General features: G+C 44.2%; 1 protein-coding gene across 6 annotated transcripts in view; it reads left to right on the top strand.

The window, feature by feature from the left end:
- Positions 1 to 577: 577 nt before the first annotated feature.
- The window catches only part of MPPED2 (metallophosphoesterase domain containing 2), a 208,001-nt gene continuing 187,852 nt past the window's right edge, over positions 578 to 20,726 (top strand). For 2 of the 6 annotated variants that reach the window (XM_020885985.2, XM_070472983.1), the window contains exons 1-2: positions 581 to 1,240; positions 6,914 to 7,162. In XM_020885985.2, coding sequence (XP_020741644.1) covers positions 7,035 to 7,162 — 128 coding nt within the window. In that variant the 5' untranslated portion in view covers positions 581 to 1,240; positions 6,914 to 7,034. Of the gene's footprint in view, positions 1,241 to 2,515; positions 2,791 to 3,027; positions 3,122 to 6,913; positions 7,163 to 20,726 lie in introns of those variants that run through there. The other 4 variants (XM_070472984.1, XM_020885983.2, XM_070472982.1 and 1 more) reach the window with 4 other exon arrangements.

Below are 20,726 nucleotides of genomic sequence, written 5' to 3'. Positions count from 1 at the left end.
TCCCTTCCTTGTCCTCTGTCTTCCAGCATCTCAGCGACTTTTCCTTTTCTTATGTTGATTGCATACAATTCTGAAAATCTTTTCTTCCATAATCCAAAGTAGCAGGGGAAAAAAGGGGCAAACTGATTTTTACAATGTTTTTGAATTGCTTATCTTTCGGGGGAAATGTGCCCCAAAGACCAAAATGCTAACACTTAGACTCTTTGCCTCTCCTCACCTCCCTAAATTGAACCTGGAGGTGAAAGAAATTGTCAGCTGGGTTGGCCTTTTCTTTCTCAGGAACAACGTTGCAGAAAGAAAGAGGTGTGTGTGCATGCGTGTGTGTGTGTGTGTGTGTGTGTGTGTGTGTGTGTGTGTGTGTGTGTGAAGGTGCATAGCTTTACCCCATTAAAGTCTAAGCTCTGAGACGGTAGGAGACCCAGGTCGCCCTCCCCGGTTTCAGCGCAGTGCCCGAGCCGCTCTCATTGCCCCCAGGCAAGCTCTGCGCCTTGGAGCTGTGCCAGGACTCCAGACCGCGCCTGGCAGGTCGGTGGGTGGGGGGGCCTGGGGCCTGGGTGTTCCCTTTGCAGAAGACGCCCATTTGGAGGGAAAACTCCCTTTATTTTCCTGGGGCTCCGTAGCCCCCCTCCTCAGTCCCCTATCATTTTTACGCTGATCACACTCATGATGATGAACTTGCAGCTCAGCTTCCTGCCGCCTGCTTGACCCGGGAGCACCAGCAGGCTACCGGCCTCGCCCTTAGCTCCCGCCTCCTCTCGCAACCCCGGGGCCTCGGGGCACCAGTGGGGGCTCCAGCGGGCCGGGGCCGCAGCAGGGGCGCGCGGGGGCGCGGGGTCCCGCCGGGGAGCGCGCACAGAGCGGCGCCTCGGCCGCCCTGCTTCCTGGAGCTCTGCTCCTTTGACCCCAGTGGCAGTCCCTGTCACTGCACCGCTCTCGTTCCCTCCGGCTCGCCGCGCCCTCGCTCCCTCTCCTCGCCCCCACGCTCGCTCTCTCCCCAGATCGAGGCTGCTCGGGTCCTTTCTCCCCCCTCCCCCCGCCTCCCTCTCGCGCCGCGCCCCCCGGCCCCCAGCCCCAGCCCGCGGCGGGACCTTCGGGGTCGAAGGTTCTGGCCCGCCCGCGCCCCTCGCCGCCCCCGCGCGCCCCCCGCGCGCCTCCCGCCGGCTCCGGCTGCTCCGCGATGGATCGCCTGCTCGTCGGGCGCTGAAGGCATCCCCGGGACCCGGAGCGCAGCCCGGGAAAGGTAATCCGCCCCGGGAAGGGAGGCGGAGGGCGGGGGAGGGGGAGGAGGCGGCCGGGCGCCCGGTGCCGCGCGCGAGAGGAAGGGAAAAAAATGCACACACAAAGCGGAGCCCGGGTGAGAGGTGCCTTGTCAGAGGCGCGTGCGAGGGGCTTGGAGGCTGCGGACCGCGGCTGCCCCGGTGCCCCTGACAGTCGCTCGAGTCGGCGCTTTCCGGGCAATTCGGAACCCGAGGAGGGCTTTTTTCAACCCCCGGAGCGAAAGCGAATTCTTTTTTAAGAGCTGTCTCCTTCCCACTCCCCATCTCGCCCCTCTGCCCTTCTCCCTTCCCCCCGCCCCCGTCCTCGGCCCCCGACCTCCCGGGGTCTCCACCTCGCCGCTCCCTCCTCCGCCGGGCTCTTTTAGCAGCGGAGGAGGGGGTGTAGGCGAGGGGCAGCGGCAAAAGCCGGGCGGCGGGGATGGGGGTGGGGAAGAGGGCACGGCGAGCTGTTTACTACAAAGTCCGGGGGTTCTGTGTTCGAGCCGCCCCGGCCTAGGCCCGGGTGCATTGTGTTGGCCCGAGCCCTGGGCGCCCGCGGCGGCCGGAGCGAGGTGCCGCGGCCGGGAAGGCGCCGCGCAGCTTTGTGCTGGGTCTGCGCTCCGCGGCCGCCCCCGGGCCGCCTGCGCGCGCGCCGCTCTCGCGCGGGGCCGTTTCTCACCCTCTCCCCGCGCTCCAACCTGGATCTCCCCCGCCGCCTCCGGTCTCCGCGACCGCAGCCTGCAGAGCGGGCCAGCGACCCGGGCTAGGCGGCGGGGAACGAACGGCCAGAAAAAGTAACCGTTGCAGCTCGATTTCTTCCCTCGGGAGGCAGGAGTTTCTTTGCTATTTACATGAAACAGGGTTGTCTTTGCAAAACCTTTGAATTCCGAGGTTTTGCGGCCTAGGAGGTGAAGGGGGCATTTTTCCTGGCGATTGGGGAGGGTATTAGAATGCACCAGCAAGGAAAGAAATTAAGGATGCCCCAGTGGGCGGATTTATACCACACCCCTCCCCAGGACACCCCCAATTAAGTGCAAATGCAGGTCTTGAAAAATGTGTAATTGAGATGCTGTAAACACACAAACAGGTCAGGGTGGGAAAAAAACAAAACAAAACTTTAAGTGAAAGAAAAGATTTCCAAAGAGGGGGGTGGAAATCCGTGGCCTCAACACCCCCTTCGAACGCTCGCTGGATCCCTCCCTTTCTTTCTCTGCCGCTCCAAGGATGCAGCCCGGCAGCTCCGGGGCAGAGAGCAGGGTGGCGCCGGCGGCCCCGGGTGCGGGTTCGGCTCTCGGGGTTCGGGGATGCCAACGCGCCCTAGAGGCTGACGTCGGGGGCGTGGGGCTGTGATGCTCTAGCGAGGATGGCGCGGTGTCAGAGCCATTGGCCGCCGGTGGTCATCAATCAATTCGGGGCTGGGGAAGCGGTAGAGAAAGAAGGACAAGCGCCCAGCGGAGCCTGGGGCCGCGAGCGCCAGCGCCAACAGTGCCAGCCGCGGCGGAGACGACGGCGGTGGCAATGAGGAACTGAGCGAGTAAGGCGAGCTGGTGCTCCAGGAAAGAAGGGGGAGCTATAGCTCGGACAAGCCGGCCGTGAGCCGGGAGGGCAGGGCGCGCGCGCGAGTGAGTGAATGAGAGTGTGTGTGTGTGTGTGTGTGTGTGTGGTTGCTGACCCCCACCCCCACCCCCAACTGCCCACCGTAGATTTAAAACAAACACACCAATCCAAAGTAGAGAATTCCGCACCCCCCGCCCCACCATATATAGACTCCACGCGTTGCCAGAGGCGCGGAAGAAAAGTCCTGCCCTTTCTCTCCGAAAGAATGTGCCAGCCGGGTGTCCGAAGTGCTGGAGACAAGTTCAGGTGTAAGTGCGTTGGGAGGGAGGGCGCTCTGTGGACAGAGGGCACGTGGGACTTTGTGCATCCGTCTGAAAACCTTGGCGGAGAAACCGCCCCGGAGGCTTCTGGGCATCGCTCCGGGATACAGGGATGAGTAACTGGAGATGGGCATAAAAGAGTAAGGGCGTGAGTTGAGAAAGCACTCGATCCGTGCGGCAGAGGGAGGAGAGAGCGAAATTTGGCGTAGTTGGAGCCGGCGAGTTCCAAAGTCCGGCCAGGATGTTGGTCGGACGATCTTCTTAGGGGCTAGTGAATAAAATGAGCATCCTTGTTTAAACGAGGAAATCACGGGCTCCTTTCTCATAGGCTGTGCCGTGCGGCGTTCGGGTAGAGAGGTCAGGAGTTGTTGCTTTGAAACTTTTGGTAAATTGGACTTCTGGTGTCTAGGAGGTGGAGACAGTTATTTAATTCCTCAGTTTTTAATCCTTTCATTGCCAGCAGACTTTAAAAGGATTTCCCCCTAGATTCCTAAAAAAGAATATTGCAAGTTGCACAGCTTAAGGCACAGGAGAAGTGATTGCTGTCTAGGAAATGCAAAATGTGCTCACATGATTTTTTTTTTTAAAGAGAAAATCAAAGTAGCATCAGCATGAATGTTTGGCAGCGTCAGTCCCTTTTAGATTTTTCTTTAGGATTGCTGGCATGTAGTACTGTGTTCCTTTGTTTTGTAAAGCAAATGTATTGAAGTATAAAAATGGAAATTAAAAAAAAAAGTACCGCTCTCTAAATATTATATGTAAAAAATAATATGTGTGATCAGGATGAGGTGTTCCAAAATCTGATCATTTGGAGGGTTTTATTGCCTGTGTCAGGCAAGGGGATGCAGGTTCTTAGTACTTTGAGGTGGTGTATCATTCTGTCTTGTTTCAAGCTTTTTCCAGGTTTCTCAGATTAGAGGAGGGAATTTACAAAAAAAAAAAAAAAAGCCTTTTCCATGTGTTGGTGTTTCATATTCTTGAGATATGATTATCCTGTGATGTGAATGGGGGTGAACATAGCATTTTTAAAAAATAAGCTTTTTCTTGACTTGTCTGTAAAGGTTCCTGTGAAAGTTTTGAAGCTCTCTGCCTCAGTCTGACATTTTCTTCAAAGGACTCCAGATTAAAGAAGATAGACGCCGCAGGTGTACTGTTTCGATAAAACATTTGAAAGAGAACATGGTAAAGATGAATTCAAATGAGGTGCCAGCCACCCATTTACCCTTTTGAGTTACAGGGGTCTGTGCTTGCTGATGAAAAGATGTTCTATTTGTCCTACTGGAGCAAAGGTGCAAAGAGGCACAGATCTCACTTGGTAGAAAAGGCAACCCCATGTTGACTATAGGATATTGTGGACCATAAGAGAGTGCAAATTGATCACCTTCTAAGTTCTTTCTTCTCTGGACTTCAAATGAGAGGGTCTAGTGCTAACTACTGTAGGTCATTACCTAGATATTTACATAATAGGTATGTATCTTTCATTTCTAGGCCATTTTGCTGAGTTTAATTAGTGAGTTTACTCCAGGAACATTTAAACTGTTTCTGGCTCTGGATGCAGAGATTGTTACAGAGAGGTCACAGTGGTCTAGACATGAATTTTATTTCTTTTGCTTCTTAATGTTCTGTATTTCGCACAATAGACATTGATGGCAGGAACATTAAGAATTGCCGTGTAATTTTTATACCACTCTCTAATTTATGCAAACACTAAGTTCTCCAGTCTGAAAATGTGTATTTTTCCCCCCTCTGTGCTTTGATGGCTAACATTCTTTTTAATGACAGTCATTTCTATAACAGGAAGATGTTTTCATTTGTATTTACTTTTCAGCATGTCGCAATTATGCAGTTTTGCACTTCATTCGTGTCTCGGTACTTTGTGTCTCAAAAGAGAATTACAGTATTTAGAACAGGACTGCAATTTGAAGCAGGTGTTGTGTTTTACTGTTATGCAAAATAACAGTAAAATATAATTGTGGGGGAAATTAAGGAAACAGCTGCAAACTTGGTATGAAAACTGCTACATTATGATTTGTAAGCAGTTCTTATAGATCTCTTACATCAGAGAAGCAGGCAAAGATTTTCATTTCGTTAATCCTACTGGCCTGGTTGTCTGTCAGCGGTGCTTAGAGAACTCATACCTCCCATGAAGTCAGGAAGAAGAAAGAGAACCCAAAATGACACTTTGTTTAAAATGCCAGAGCAGGAGGGATTCATGTCTTGGCAGCGCCATTATGTGTTAGGAACGCAGGCAAGGTGGGTATTATTTAGCTTGCTTTGCTAATATGAAGAAGGCAATGATTTGAGTAGAAGGCTGTGGAATTTCTTAGCTCAGCTAGCATATGGAGGACTACACAAGCCCTGGGTTGTAAAATAATAAAATAAATGGCCTATGGCAAGCCATCTGCCTTTTGCTTGATATTTAAGGTGTTTCATGCCAAATTTAAATCTAATCTTATTATTCTAAATATTTTTATTTGAGATAGCATCTAAGATTCCCAGAACTTAATGGTGCACATGGTGAAAGTATTGTAATGCAGAGTGCTTAAAGTGAAAGAGGGTGGGTTAACCCAAGGGTATCCAAGGAGTGTGCTGTCCCCTTCTTTAAAACTTCCCTGATCAATTGCAACAGCGTAGAAGCAGGGATGGGTTCTGCTTAGTCTTCGCGCACCTGCTATAAAAACAAACATCCTCATTTCTGAACCCAGCACAACAAATAATATAGTGTCTTTTATACAAATAATCAAAATGAGCTGAAAAAAATTTTAAAGGATGAAACCAGCTACTGAGAATATTGCAGCACCAAGCAGGAGTGAGGACTTCCCTTGTGGCTCAGCTGGTAAAGAATCTGCCTGCAGTTCAGGGAGACCTGGGTTCAATCCCTGGGTTGGGAGGATCCCCTGGAGAAGGGAAAGGCTACCCACTCCAGTATTCTGGCCTGGAGAATTCCATGGACTGTATAGTCCATGGGGTCACAAAGAGTCAGACATGACTGAGTGACTTTCACTTTCAAGCAGGCGTGAAGCAGTAGATTCAATGGTCACCCTCCTTTACTGCTCGTAATGAATGCATCCGAAATGGTGATCCAAGTCTGGATGTGTTCAGCTTTCCCCTGAATAACTGGATGGTTTTAAGAAACTATGTTACGTGTAGCAAGAAGGATTTGACTTAACATAAAGTTCTTGACTGGAGTGGAATTTGTATGTACGCCATGCTTTGAGTACCTATGTATTTTGGAACCACTGAAAAATTATATGTGATGTGTGCATATATTATGTGTGTATCACAGTTACACACAGGTATCTGTGATGAACAGAGCATTTTAAATTTACATTTGGCATTGTGTTTTATGACTGTGCTAAGCACCGAGGTTTCAAATTATTCTGTGACACCAACTTTGTACAGACCAAACATTCCAATTAGCAGGAAAGGTTTGGAAGACTCTCCACTTCGAGCTCAAACCATTTATAGTTAGACACCATGGCAACTGTGGATGTGCCCTTCCGTAATTCACGTTAAGTGCCATAATTATAATTAAAGAGGAAATCTTAGTTTGAACACCACTGAAATGATTTGCTAGCAGCCAGCCGTGTCATTTGGAGTGTCATGTCCATTCTGAAGTATGTGCTAGGTAGAGAGTTGGGAGAGGTTTTGTCCACGAAGCGACCACACAGATTAAGATTTTTCCTGAACCAATTTCACATCCAGGTGTCACATCTGACATTGTTTGGAACATCCTCTTTTTCTTTGTCCTCATTTTTTGGTTTGTTTTGTTTTTTCCAGAAACGCAGAGCGGTATTGATGAATAGATCCTTGGGTTCAGAGGTTGGCTGAAACGCACCATGCCCGCTTCCATCCTTCGCTCCGGAAAGTTGTGAATTGCTCATGCCTATAGAGAGGAAGGATGGCACATGGGATTCCTTCTCAAGGCAAAGTTACCATCACGGTGGATGAGTACAGCTCCAACCCCACCCAGGCATTCACGCATTACAACATCAACCAGAGCAGGTTCCAGCCGCCACATGTACATATGTAAGTATCACTCGTGAACTTGAAAAAATTAGCCATCAGGGAATTAGAAAATCACTAATGACTTGGAGAATAAAAGATGTATGCTTCACCAGACAGATGGGTTATCTGTGGTTCCAAGTACAGCTCAGAGGAATCCTCCACATCTGGGTGATGCTAATAAACCTTTCCAGAGTATGTACTGTCGATCATGATTTGCCATTAGATCTTTAGAGCCCCCAAGGGGTTGCCTACATTTTGTGGATAACAACAGAGAGGTTCAGATACTCGTCCAATGTCACACAGCGAATTTTGGCAGATTCGCCTGACCCCTTGTTCAGTTTGCATTTACCTGGCATTGCTTGCTTCCCTGATGAAATGTCCTTGAAATTTCTGTAGTTTTTTTCCCCTTGTACCTCACCCCACCACCCTTTTACATTCAGCTGGGAAATAGGCCTAATTGGGACTAACTGTCCAGCCACTACTAAATCTGTTGTCGTGCCTGTTGCTTGTAGGACGTGTGCAGCATGCTGCTGGATCCAAACAATATGGGGAACAAAGGATTAGGGACAGTGGGACAGTGGGTTCCAGGAATTGTACTTTTCCCTCACTTCCTAATACTTTTTAAGCCTTGTCTCGGTTTAAACTGTTAAAGGAACAAAGTGTGGGAGAAATCCAGAGGCAAGGATTTTTGCAGCACCTGGGTGCACACCAGCTTTTTTTCTATTCCTCTGCTACAGGATGTGCTGGGCTTTCAGCAGAAGGGGCAAAAGGTCACCATCTCCCTTGTTTATTCAAGGCCTGGTGCTCATTCTCTATTAGACCCTTCCAATGTCTAACATGAGTCTTTCATGGTAGGACTAAACCCCTTTGAAAAGCATTGTATAGTCAGGAGAGAAAGGAGGTTAGGGATCTGTTGACTGATTTTGCCATTCCTGGCGAAATTGAACTCGGGGCATGTCCAAGTCACAAGCTCTTTTTTTTTTAAAGTAATTGTTTTATTTGGGCATTAAAAAAAAAAACCCAGTAAGTCCACCTCCTTCCCACCACCAACACAGACACACACACAGATACATGCAACACCCCCTCCTCAAATTTACAAACACTAACCAAACACAGAGATCTTTCTCTTGACTGCCTGGGTGTTGTCACAAGTACTAGGATGTTACTTTGCAAGTTTGCATATTCTGTAGAATCTACTCAATTATCTATGATAGGATTTCTGCAAAAAAACAAAAAAAAAGAAGAAGAAGAAATAGAGAAATCCTTGCAAATGGTTAATACTAAACTATTTCGAAGATTTTTATACTCTCTTTAAATCAGGATATGTTCATAATAATGAAGGTTTCCTAACATGGTTTTAAGGGAAAGTTTTTAAGGGGCAAGATTTTTCTTTGTTAAAATGGCTTTTCTGAATAGTAACTGTGTGTTCATTTCAAATATTCCTTTTATCCTTCTGTTTCTAATAATTGCTTTTCCTTCAAATATGTTATAGAATGTGTGCAAACTGGACTTAGGAATCCTTGAGTTCTGCCTTGCTGGTGTAACATTTCTGTTAAAGAATGGCACAGCACTTTGTGGATTTTTGTTTCCTTCCAGGCAAAAGAAAGTATGTTTTGCCCCAGATTCCTTGGAAAACGACTGACAGGGAATCTGAGCTTAGTCTTTGCTTGTTTGTAGCCCTAAGATTCCGCTGGTGAACTGAGAATGCACAGTGATATTTTAAAAATCATGTAACCTTAGAACTGATGTACATGATCTAGCCATGAAAAATTTGAAGGATCAAATTATACCTTTTATGAAAACAAGGCTTGAAAAGCGGAGTTTGCAGTGGCGGCCTAGACAGCTGTGTAGCCCTCTTGCCAGACTTCTGCCCTGGGAGTAGCAGTTCTTCCACGGTTGCCTCCAGCTGCCCTTTGCACCTTCATCACCCGTGAACAAAAGGCGCAGGTGGGGGGCTTCGTTCCAGCCATGCGTGTTGGCACCCTGTGGGCCTTCCTGTCTTGGTGCCATTGCTTTCACTGTTTCTCACAGCTGAGATGCTCACATTTCAGGTCTGCTGAGAGTCAATTCTTGTCCCTCTGCATCTAGGAAACCTCATCTCTCTCTTCCCCAGTCCAGAGTGACTATGCCCATCCACCCCCCTACCAACATGACATGTCTCATCACTTGATATTTTCCTCCAACTGGACCACCTCCATTTTTATTCTCTTTTTCTCTCTCCCCACCACGCCCCCGCCCTTCTCCCTACCTTCTCTCTCAAACTAAATCATTCATTTCTTTTTTTAAAATACTGGGACAGGTTTGTTTCATTAAAAAAAAGTTTTTAACATTTATTTGTTTATTTGCTGTGCTGGGTCTTAGTTGTGTCACGTGGGCTTCTCAGTCTTCATCGAGGCACGTAGGATCTTTGGTTGTGGCACTGTGGCATGTGGAATCTAGTTCCCTGACTGGGGATTGAACCTAGACCCCTGCATTGGGAGCATGGAGTCTTAGCCGCTAGACCACCAGGGAAGTCCTGTATCATTCATTTTTTTAAAGGCAAGGATTGAGCAGGTGACAGGTGTTTAGAAATATTGATTGATCACTTGATTGATCCATGGATTTGATTGTGCATTGTGTTGAAAAATTGTGATTGAGATTTGGAGATTTTCACTGGGATCTCTCTGACTAGTCTTAACACTGAGTGTTGTTTGAAGGAGTGTACACATTATCAAGATGCTGGCCAGCCTTTTCCTTGACCTTTCTTTTCCATGCTCGGTGCCCTAGCACAGTGACCAGCCCATACTGGGCATTCAGGTTTCTTGGTTAAAGATGATCATGTTATATCTAAAAAGATTGCCCTGAGTCTAAATAGAAAATTAAATTGGCTGGAAAATACCTATAAAATATTTAGTCTAAAATTTCTTCAGTTTTTAAAAAAATTTTAACGTGTCAAGGTAAGAGCTCTGCTCCTCTCCCTAAAGGTATTTTGTCTTTTCTTCTTGAATAGTTGCTCATTTATTTTGCATGAGTTTCTTAAAACATTGACTTTCCTTTTGCACTTACAACTGACATCTGTGGAGGCCCATGACAGATCACCTGGATTGGAATTACAGTGCTGGTCCGTTCAGTGATTTTTTCTCTTTCAGGAAACCTAGTTGAGGTTTATTTAACTTAGTTAAGAAATAGTTCACTTCCCATTTAATTGGTTTGTCGCACCTTAGCTTTGTGACCCATCTTGGACAATTTACTTTCTTTTCTCTCTCGGTAAATGTAAACATTTGCACCAAATGGTAGATACGAACCCTTTTAGCTCTGACATACCAAGATTAAGATTGCAGTTAGAACATTTATTTGCAGGATGTGCTGTGAGGGGAACACACATGCATAAGACCCAGTTCCCATCTTCATAACCTCAATCATTGATTTCAAAGCTGTCATTTCAACTCGCATTAAGGGTTTACCACATGGTCCTGGTTTGGTTTCACTTGGGAGTTCTGAACAGGTTGCCACCAAGCTTTCTAGGAATCACTGGTCTGCATCTCTGCCTGTGATGTAGGGAAGTTTTTGGTTTTTGTTTTCTTTTTTTTAAAGAAAGCAATCCCATATGACCTTGAGAAAGAAAATTAAAGCACAGCTGAAGTTGGCAGGGCAGAATTGAACCCAGAATTTGTAAGCCCCTCTTATCCAGATTCTTAAAGATACTGATAGATGTGATGGTTGAAAACCAGCAATTAACGGGGCTTCATTTTTCTACAGCCCTGTCATCTTCCCCAAGCATGCTATTTAGTATTTTTAATGATAAAATTATTTAGTATTTTCAGTGAGGGTGGGAGAAGGTGCTCAAGGAATCAGTATAGATCTCAAAACACCAACAAGATTTTGTATGTTTTACATTGTCTGAGGCCTAATTAAGTACTGTAAAACATCTTTAGTAAGGCATCTAACCGTATCTGTTTTTGCATCAAAAGTCCCACTTCCTGGGAGACCCTTCAGTCCCCTGCAAGCCAGGATGGTTGGCTACCCTATTGAGGTTAATTCCTCACCTTTTTCTTTGAAGATTGGTTGCTAGGAAGCTCAAATTAAATTTTATTTTCAGTTTTAGATACTTTCTACTTTATCGTCTATGGCTTTAGTTGTCAGCACCCCTGAAATCCTACTTAACTCTTTCTTTTACATTTATTTTGGGGAGGCAGTGTAGTATAGTGGAATTAGATTGTTGGATTTAAAACCTGGTTGCATGATGTACTCGCTGCATAGCCTCCTGTGGAGGCATGTGTTAACTTCTCTTTTTTCCCTAGCTCTAAAATATAGATGATAAAAGTAGCGCCTATCTCCAAAGGTTGTTGTGAAGGTTAAAAACATTACTGTTTGTAAAATTTTTAGAGGAATGCTTAGTATATAGTCTGTGCTCAATAATTGTTAGCTCTTCTCATTGATGATTGTTTTATTGATTCTGCACTTTTTTATTCTGCCTCAGTTCGTTTTGAAAATTAGTGGAGTATAGACAAATGAGTAAATAAGAAAATCACTGCTAAGTTTTGTCCTGTCTTCCTCAAGGAGTCATTACTAGCAAACTTGCCCTGTGCTTAGTCGCTGAATCATGTCTGCGACCCCTTGGACTGTAGCCGGACAGGCTCCTCTGTCTGTGGGATTTTTCAGGCAAGAATACTGGAGTGAGTTGCCGTTTCCTTTTCCAGGGGATCTTCCCCGTCCAGGGATCAAACCCACATCTCCTGTGTCTCCTGCATGGCAGGTGGATTCTTTACCCACTGAGACATGGGGGAAGCCATAGTAGCAAACTTGGGCTGGGGGTAATTTTCAGCTGTCAGTGTTGGAAGGTGCCCTGACTTCTTTTTAAAAATTTTTTCATTTTTTTATTGAAATATAGGTGACTTGCAAAATTATATTAGTTGCAGATATACAAAATCGTAATTCTATATTTTTATACTTTATATTCCATATAAAGTTACTATAAAATATTGGCTATATTCCCAGTGCTTCATATTGCATTCTTGTAGTTTATCTATTTTATACCTGATAGTTTGTACCTTTAATCACCCGCACCCTATCTCAAGTTACTCATGAGATTGTCAGTCCCAAGGGGACAAGGAATCTGGAGAGCTGAGTGTTGTCACCTGATTTTTCCTTGTAGAATCATAGTGGCCTTCATTCATTTGTGCTAGTTTCAAGCCTTTGTAGCCCTATCAGTGTCTTAGGCTCTGTACCTATGGCTGTGGTTAAAACAGAAGCATTAAGACAGTCAGTCAATCAGTTCAGTCGCTCAGTCGTGTCCAACTCTTTGCAACTCCACGGACCGGACCGCAGCACACCGGGCTTCCCTGTCCATCACCAACTCCAGGAACTTGCTCAAACTCATGTCCACCAAGTCAGTGATGCCATCCAACCATCTCATCCTCTGTCAGGAGAAGGGTCTCCTCCTGCCTTCAATCTTTCCCGGCATCAGAGTCTTTTCCAGTGAGTCAGTTCTTCACATCGGGTGGCCAGAGTATTGGAGCTTCAGTTTCACCATCAATCCATGCAATGAATATTCAGGACTGATTTCCTTTAGGATTGACTGGTTTGATCTCCTTGCAGTCCAAGGGACTCTCAAGAGTCTTCTCCAATACCACAGTTCAAAAGCACCAGTTCTTCGGCGCTCAGCTTTCTTTATAGTCCAACTCTCACGTCCATACATGACCACTGGAAAAACCACAGCTTTGACTAGATGGACCTTAGTGGTTATAATAGAAGCCTTAAGAATTAACTGGATTTAACCAGGATTGAGTACGAACGGCATAGCTTGAGCTGGGGAATGAGGACAGTGTTCAAATGGCAGCTGATAATGTGGTGTAAAGTCAGAGATCTCTGTCTGAAGGCTGATCTCACTAGTTGCTGGCTTGGCTAGGTGATGATGGGCTGGATTACTGAATTTCTGTCTTCTCATCTGTAAAATGGCTTCAGTGACTCTCTAAGATGGTTGTAAGCGTTACTTGAGATGATGTATATGACATAGTGCCCAGAAGATTGCATTGGTAAATAAATGCTGTGATCATATTTCTGGTCTTGTCCATTAGCTGGTGAACATGAAGTGTTAACATCTTTTTTCCTGAACTGCTTGTGTGAAACTTGACAAGTCCAACTTGTCCTTGTTGCTTTGTTGCATTTTACAGCATCTGTCAGTGTTTGCTCAGGCATTGCTAATCAAAAATGGTCTGAAGCTTTTAGGGTATCTAGGTGATCATCCCATGCCGAATTCTCACAAGATTTTGTTTGTCTAATCTGAAGTTTTATTCTTAAGTGGTAGGAAATAAATATTTATTTCAGGTCTATATTAGTTATCCTTGGCATTTCTGAGTTGGCAAAGTGGTAAAGAATCCACTTGCCAGTGCAAGAGATGCTTGGGACACAAGTTTGATCCCCAGGTCGGGAAGATTCCCCTGAAGTAGGAAATGCCAACCCCCTCCAGTATTCTTGCCTGAAAAATCCCAGGGACAAAATAGCCTGGTCAGCTACAGTCCATGGAGTCACAAAGAGTCAGACACAACTGAGTGACTAAACGCAATAGGTATCCTTAGATGTAGGAAGAAAGTTACAGAAGAGTGTTAGAGAATGATGCCATTTGGTTAAAAAAAAAATCTCAAAATGTGTAAAAAGATAAATATCAACATTATTGGGGATTCTATAGGGAATAAATTTACAAGTAAATTTGGGGGAGGGAATGATAGGTAAAGATCTTAACACTTTTTATTTTATATACTTTCATCGATTTTATAAGAACTGTATAATGCTTTTATGATAAAAAAAGATTTAGTTAAAGGATGATAAACATGTGATTTGTCTGCAGTTCCTTCTGCTTTTAGTTAGCAAGATTTGCATTGAAGGCTCACATGTAAATCTGCTTTCTTTGGGCCTAGCTTCTTTGGGTGGTACCTTCTTCTGTTCTATGTTGTAATCCAGGTAGAGACCAAAAGCTGTTCCTTGGTTCAGTATCATTCAGCTTGCTCATGTATGTGAAGATATGAGGCCATAGATGCTGCTGACTTCTTAGTCCTGTAACTGGAGGGAAATCTATCTAAGAAATGCCATCAAGTTCATTTTTGGAAGCCAGAAAAGTGTACAATATTGGTAAATAAAGAGCTTGCTGTTGCAGATGACTTGACAGTATTTCAGGGAACCTGGATTCTGGTCCTGTCTTGGTCACTAATTAGGTCTGTGATCCTGAGCAAGTTGAGCATCTTTGAATTTCAAGTTCCTCACCAGCCATTGGACTTGATGCACTTTAGCATCATTCCTTCCTACTCTGGCTGTCTAGGGTTTCCTCTTCTCTTTTCTTTAGTTTGTTTGAAATAAAGAACACAAATCCCTCATCACTAGTGATATTCTGTAGGGAAAGACTACATGGTGAGACATCATGGGGATACGCTGGAGGAGAAGACCAGTGACCCCCACCTCGAGTATGGAGGAAGAGGACTATCAATGAATGAGTGATTGGGGCTCTGTAAAATTGCACAGTACTAACAAGGTAGAAATTCATTCTTTGTCGCAGAGCTGGGTTGCATTAGCTGTGTGAAGAAAAAAAAAATTCTAAACATTTTTCTCTTGGTAAGCCGCTTTCTCATTCTCATTACAAATTTATCACTGGCCTGCACATTAGCATGGCCATAATTTTTGTTAATGTTTTCAATCTGAAATTCATCTTGGAGACGCTGAATGGCTCTTTTGGTTTGTGCTCATGTACAAACACAGAGTGTTTTTTCTTTTCCTCTCTCATTTCTTTTTAAAAATAAGTTCTTTTTCCTGTTACGCTCCCTGAGGGTACTGGTCTCGTGGTCCGTGACAGTTTACGCTTCATTTTAGAATTGACTTTTTTCTTATTCCGTTGATTTCTTTGTTTGCATTCTGGCTTTAAAAAGGCAACCTAAAATTAGACTTTTTCTTTTTTTTTTTGTCCCATATGGATTTGTTCTTAGAAATTTAGCTATATGTTGCATAACTGAGTAGACTTATTTGTTTTTGGTTCCTTGACTCTCTGGGAGGGTAAAGAATTTTGACAAAGCCGATTCTTTCTACTATGGTATGCCTGGATTTCAAATCCTGAAACAGTTACCTACGTTTATAGAGAGAAAATATTCATGTTAGAAGTGTGGCTACAGTCAGTGGATTGGTATATCCTGAAACTGGGCAATTGTTAAATCACCTCTCCTTATGGATTGAATTTATCTCCTGATCTGAGTCCAATTTTTAAAAAACATTTCTTTCAGGGAGAAGTTTTGATAAAAATAGACAAAAATGACAAGACCAGCTAACCAGGGAAGGAGTACTATAATAGGGAGTCTGTATCTGAAATATACTTAATTTTAATTCTGAGATTTAGAGCCTGTGAAGATGTAGATTTTAAGATATGAAAACAAAGCTAATAATTAAATCTGCCACCTCTCGTATAACAAGCTCTAGGTAGTTCTGAACTATTTCCAAAAAGGAGAAACAACTCACCAAGTCTCGGAATGTGTGCATCAGCTTGTTTTTCATCTTCTTCAGTGTTTGCTTCGCGCTCTCCTTCCCGTGTCTCCTTCCCTTTTAGACTTTCCTAGCATCCTGGAAACTGGATGTTTCAGTGGCTATCCTGGCATAATTAGGCTATTATTTCAATATCAGTGTGGACAAAATTGCCACGATTTTCCAGACCACCGTGTTAGTCTGCCTTTTTAAAAAAAAAATGTAAAAAGTACACTTAAAGGCTTTGTCTGTGTAGAAACACTAACTGCAAAGAGAAAGCTTTGTTGAATTTATTGGCCTTTGCAGTATTCGGGTCTGCATGTTTTTCTTCTATTTTGCTTTGAAGACTTTTTTTTTTCTTTCAGTTGTCCCTGTAAAAGGGTAAAATATATGTAAATAAGAAAATGTGTTGTTTTGCAGGCTTTTAATTTTTTTTCCTGTACCACACATCAAGAATATAAACTCCTCTAGTTGGTTTAAATTTTCATATGTTTTTATATTAAATAGCAAAGCTCTTGATACTAGTTGAAAAAAAAAACAGAAAACCACTAGCACCATTTAATAGAGCAAAGAGGTAAATTTTCAGAACTTGATAGTATTGACCCTTAAAATTTCATGTGAGAATTAAACCCTTCTTGAGGTTCATTTGTTGGCAGTGGCTTCCTTAATAGATTATGGTGCCCTACCACCATAACATGAACTCTACTCAAATCCCTTTATTTCTTTGACTAGACAGTCCCTGAAACCTTCCAGCTAAAGGATTTGATAATTCTCCAATTGGAAGAAAAATATCTTTTCTCATCTTTCGGTGGACTATTTTGGCATTTCTGCTGATTGGCTAAGAAAAGCGGTTTACTTGTGGTATTTAGTTTTAGGTATTTGGGCCGCAGACCAAGTTTCAAACCGTTTACATATTGTACACTTAGTTTAAAATGTGTTTTGCCCAAAGACTTAAAACTGAAATTAAGGGGGAAAAAAAAAAAGGTGAAGTCTCCCACCAGCTAAGCAACCTCAGCATGTTTCTCTAATTTCCTGAGTTAGCCTTTTGCTATGACATAGACCTTCTACCAGCTCTATTTGGGTCCTGAGTTTTGGAAAAATTTCCCCCTTTTGTTTCATTTTGCTTTGCCTTAAGACTTCAGAGATAACCACAGAAGCCTGTCAGACTGTATTAGGCATTTTTTAAGAATCACAGATATCATACCCATTGCTTTTAGTTCTGCCTTATATTTAATATTATTCCATTTTTTAAAAAGTACCAACTTTTGTACATTGGTCTTACGAGGGTGTGGAGGAACTATAATGAGGAGATACACTTTTTATGGAGAAGAGGAAAGTAGTGGTATATATGAAGAAGAGAGAGAAAAGGAGAGGGAGGGCCTGGAAGGTATATTATTAGATTCTAACTCTTTCTTGCAGTTATGATGTCCCTGGCCTTGGGCTTGACTTGAACGCCAGGAGTATGTCAGCTCATCCCTAAACATCAGTCAGTAGGGGGAGATAAGACAGATTTCACCTTGGATTCTTGGGGTATACATGGTAAAACTCTATTACCAATGAATCCAGCGTTTGAAAAGATCAGAATCGAAATTTTTGATACACTGACCTGTGTTGATCCCTGAGATGGACCAATTTAATGTTAGACTTTTTTTGGTAACTCAGAACTTTAGGTTTGTGTTTCAATATTAAAAAAAAAAAAAAATCCATTTGAGAAATAGTGAACCATGAACTGGTTTTTGAGCAGTGTAAAAAATATCTGAAATTTCAGCTGCCCAAGGTCTGCCCTCTGTTAGTCTCTAGGAGACTTACCGTGTGTTGTCCTCCGATTCTGACTTTCACAGTTAACTTGTTTTCACTTTGTTGCTGACCCTCACATTTTGGGCACAGCTGGATGCCCTGAAACCTATTTTGTCTCCACCAGCTTAGAGAAAAGAAGAGTGACGAGGGGGGAAGTCTTTGGGAAGAACTGACGGACTAGGAAGGCGGTATTAACTCCTGAAGGGTATTAATTCCTAATTCTTCCATAGTGTAGTTCAAAGAAGCATCTCTTCCCCCTCCATGTGAAATAGAAAAGCACAGGTAGGTGTCCTTTTGCTTACAGAATAGTGAGTCTAGTACCACCCCCTGGTCGGCTGACGCTCTTGAGAATGCAGAAGGGAAACAGGAACCGCGTGGGAGGTGGCTGGCCCCGGTGTCCCTGCCCCTGGGTGCTGGACGGCTGGCCTATTTTGCATCTCTCCATCTCGACCCCTCCGCCACGTTAATGGCAGCCGGCACGCTCCAATGTTTATCTTGGAATTCGATACCATCATCTTGGCAACCAAACTGGGACCTTTACTGCTCACAGTGTTTGTCATTTGTTGTTAATTATCTGTTACCATAAATTCTGCACTTTGAGAAAAAGGGAATGTTTTGAAATACTTCCTCCCAACATATAAGTGGAGTTTCGTTTTTCTGTGGACAAAAGAAGGGGGGAAAGAATCAGCCCTTTTGGGAACTGGTTTGAGGGAATTCAAATGCCCAGGTTTTTCAGACCGCCTGGGTTTGTTCTTGCTAATGCGGCCAGGATTTGCAGCAAAGGTAACCTTTGCAATTTAGGAATGGCCTGGATTGGTGAGAGGTACCCCCTTTCTAGAAAAATAAAAAATTAACTTTACATAGGGAGTTGTGCTTTTATTGCAGTCTCTTTGTGCCATAATTGTGTGTTGCGTTCTGTGTGAGAGCCTGGTCCCCACAGCGGCTTTCTTGCTTTCAAAGGTTATTAAGACAGAGCAGTCCAAAGTGGAAAGTAGCTTCTGCTTACCTGCCTTTATGAGGTGTTTATTTTGTCAAGTGTAGAACTAAAATGAGCTTTCTGGCCATTAGTGGACTTTAGCCACGCCCCCACACTCTGCAGGGAGGGCCGGGTCACCTTATAAACAAACAGCACTGCTTTGAAAGGTGCTCTGCCGGGCTGCTGGGCTCACCGCTGGGCTCGACAAAGCCGTCAGCAGGACAGGAGAGCAAAGAGTGCGCGAGTGTATTTTGGAGAGGAGAGTTTGGGAGTGGGGTGGTTGTTGCTAAGCAGAAATCTAGGCATATTTAAAGATATAAAAACTGCTGTCATTTAAGAAGTTCTCCAAAAGTATGTCCATAATCCTGGCTGTCTACCCAGGTGCCCCTTGTGTGTGTTCACTTACAGACTCCGCTCCTAGAATCTCATCTTTACCGTGGTGATTGTAATAATATACGCGTCCATAGGTAATGGTGGAGGTTATATTAGATGATGCTTAGTACAGAAGAAGGCACTTAGCACCGTGTCCCAATGCTTAGTGCCTGGTAACTATTGTTACTGGTACTGTTGTTTACCAGGATTGTACCCACAGCGTCAACACTTGAACTTCCAACAGTTTTCATGGTGCTACGTGGCTCATCCTCACCATCACTTTTTTGGTTGCCCTTAAGCTGGGTGTGTCTGTTCTATTCTTGTCGAGAAGTTTTTGTTTGTCTCAGCACTTTTAAAGTATTTAGGGTAGCGCTGTCTCCCAAGGGATTCCCAACCCGGGGAGGGAGGGATTGAGTCTTTGTTAACCTGCTGAATGCCAGGGGCACAGACTTAATGAACAATGATCGCAGCTCCTGTCCGCTTCTTGGGACAGTGTAGCTCTTGGTGATGTGTGTTTTCCTGGAGATGAGGAATTGGCTTGGGTCTGCTGCCTTTTCTTTCTGCAGAACCAGAAAATGTTCTTCCCAGACTTAGGAGGAAGGTCTCCTGATAATGGTGTTGCCCCTGAAATAAAACCCCCTTTCTACATATTCCACTTCCTTTATTCTTTTATTTCCTCTCTTAGTGTTTTTTAAAGGCAGTATGTATGGTAGGTGCACACGCACTGTTTTAGAACACTGATTACAATCAGAAAAAATGAATATTAACTTGGTGTTTCAGATTTAGGAACAGTTTGGGTATGAGAGTAAAAGACTGGATGGAGAGGAATGGAGGTTGAAAAAAAGCACCCTCAGATGCTCTGGGGGAGGCTGGGAAAAGGATTTAACACTTTGGATTCTTTAGAAGCCATTAAAACTCTGATGGGATCGGATTACCTGACTGCACATCTGAAACATGAAACTCTTGCCCTAAACCGTGCAATTGAGTTAAGCTCAAAATTCAAGGCCTCCCCCCAAGACTGGCCTCTTGGTAAGCCTCACTGTGGATGGCAAAATGATTTCCTTTGAGAGGAGCAAGACTACAGTGAGGTTTTTATGGCCAATTTAGCCTGTGTATTTGTGCCAGCCAGACATTTGGCAGCTCTTAGTGCCAACTTCGGTGATCTGTCCACCAGTTTTTCCCAAGGTCTTCAGTTCCGTCTGGATTCAGGGCTGACATTGAAGAGAAGATACATTGTAAATTCAGCTTCCTAGGCATGCCTCCTGAATTTTTTATTTTTCCAAGTGGAGAAGTACTGAGAGGTGTGGGGAGAGCAGCAGGCCCCCAACTTTGAGGCTCAGACTGATGCTGACGGTCCTCCTCCCTTAAATATACTTTCTTTTCCTCCCTCCGCATTTGTCCCTGCTTCAAGGGAGCCCCTACCCCTTTCTCTGGACTCCGTGAATTCCTTGTATGTGTGTACTCAGAGCACCTCCTGTGAGTAATGCTTTTCTTTGGTCACACTTTTTATAAGTATTTTTTTCTGAGTGTGAAGTGTCTGTCTGGCAGCTACACTTCCAGTTCTCTGAAGGCAGTGACTCTTTGCATTTTACTTTGTTGCCTTTCTGTACCTGCAGCACCTGTCATGTGCTAGCACGTTCTAGACCGTCTTCAGATACCTGTTGAAGGAATGAGTGACTGTTGAACTTGCAAGAATTCCATATTCTCTTACTGTGTGCTTCCCTGGGAAGTGTGTGCTCCCTTGGAATCATTCATTCATTTTGAGAGCATGCATATAGACTTGACGCTATACGTGCCTTTAAAAAGGGTAACATGAGTCTCCCGTGTTTTTTTCAGGATGGAGCTGGATGAAGCTCAGAGTGAGTATTTCTGATACTCCTACACTAATGCTCTCATCTGTCCTGCCTCCAGTTGACTCTCTCTTTGACAGTAGTAGACTCTCATTTCTAACATAGGAAAAAT

The sequence above is a fragment of the Odocoileus virginianus genome, chromosome 10 (genome assembly GCF_023699985.2).
Source record: "Odocoileus virginianus isolate 20LAN1187 ecotype Illinois chromosome 10, Ovbor_1.2, whole genome shotgun sequence".
NCBI classification, from domain to species: Eukaryota; Metazoa; Chordata; class Mammalia; order Artiodactyla; family Cervidae; genus Odocoileus; species Odocoileus virginianus.
Note: the sequence above shows the minus strand (reverse complement) of the source record. Positions and strands in the feature narration are given on the sequence as shown.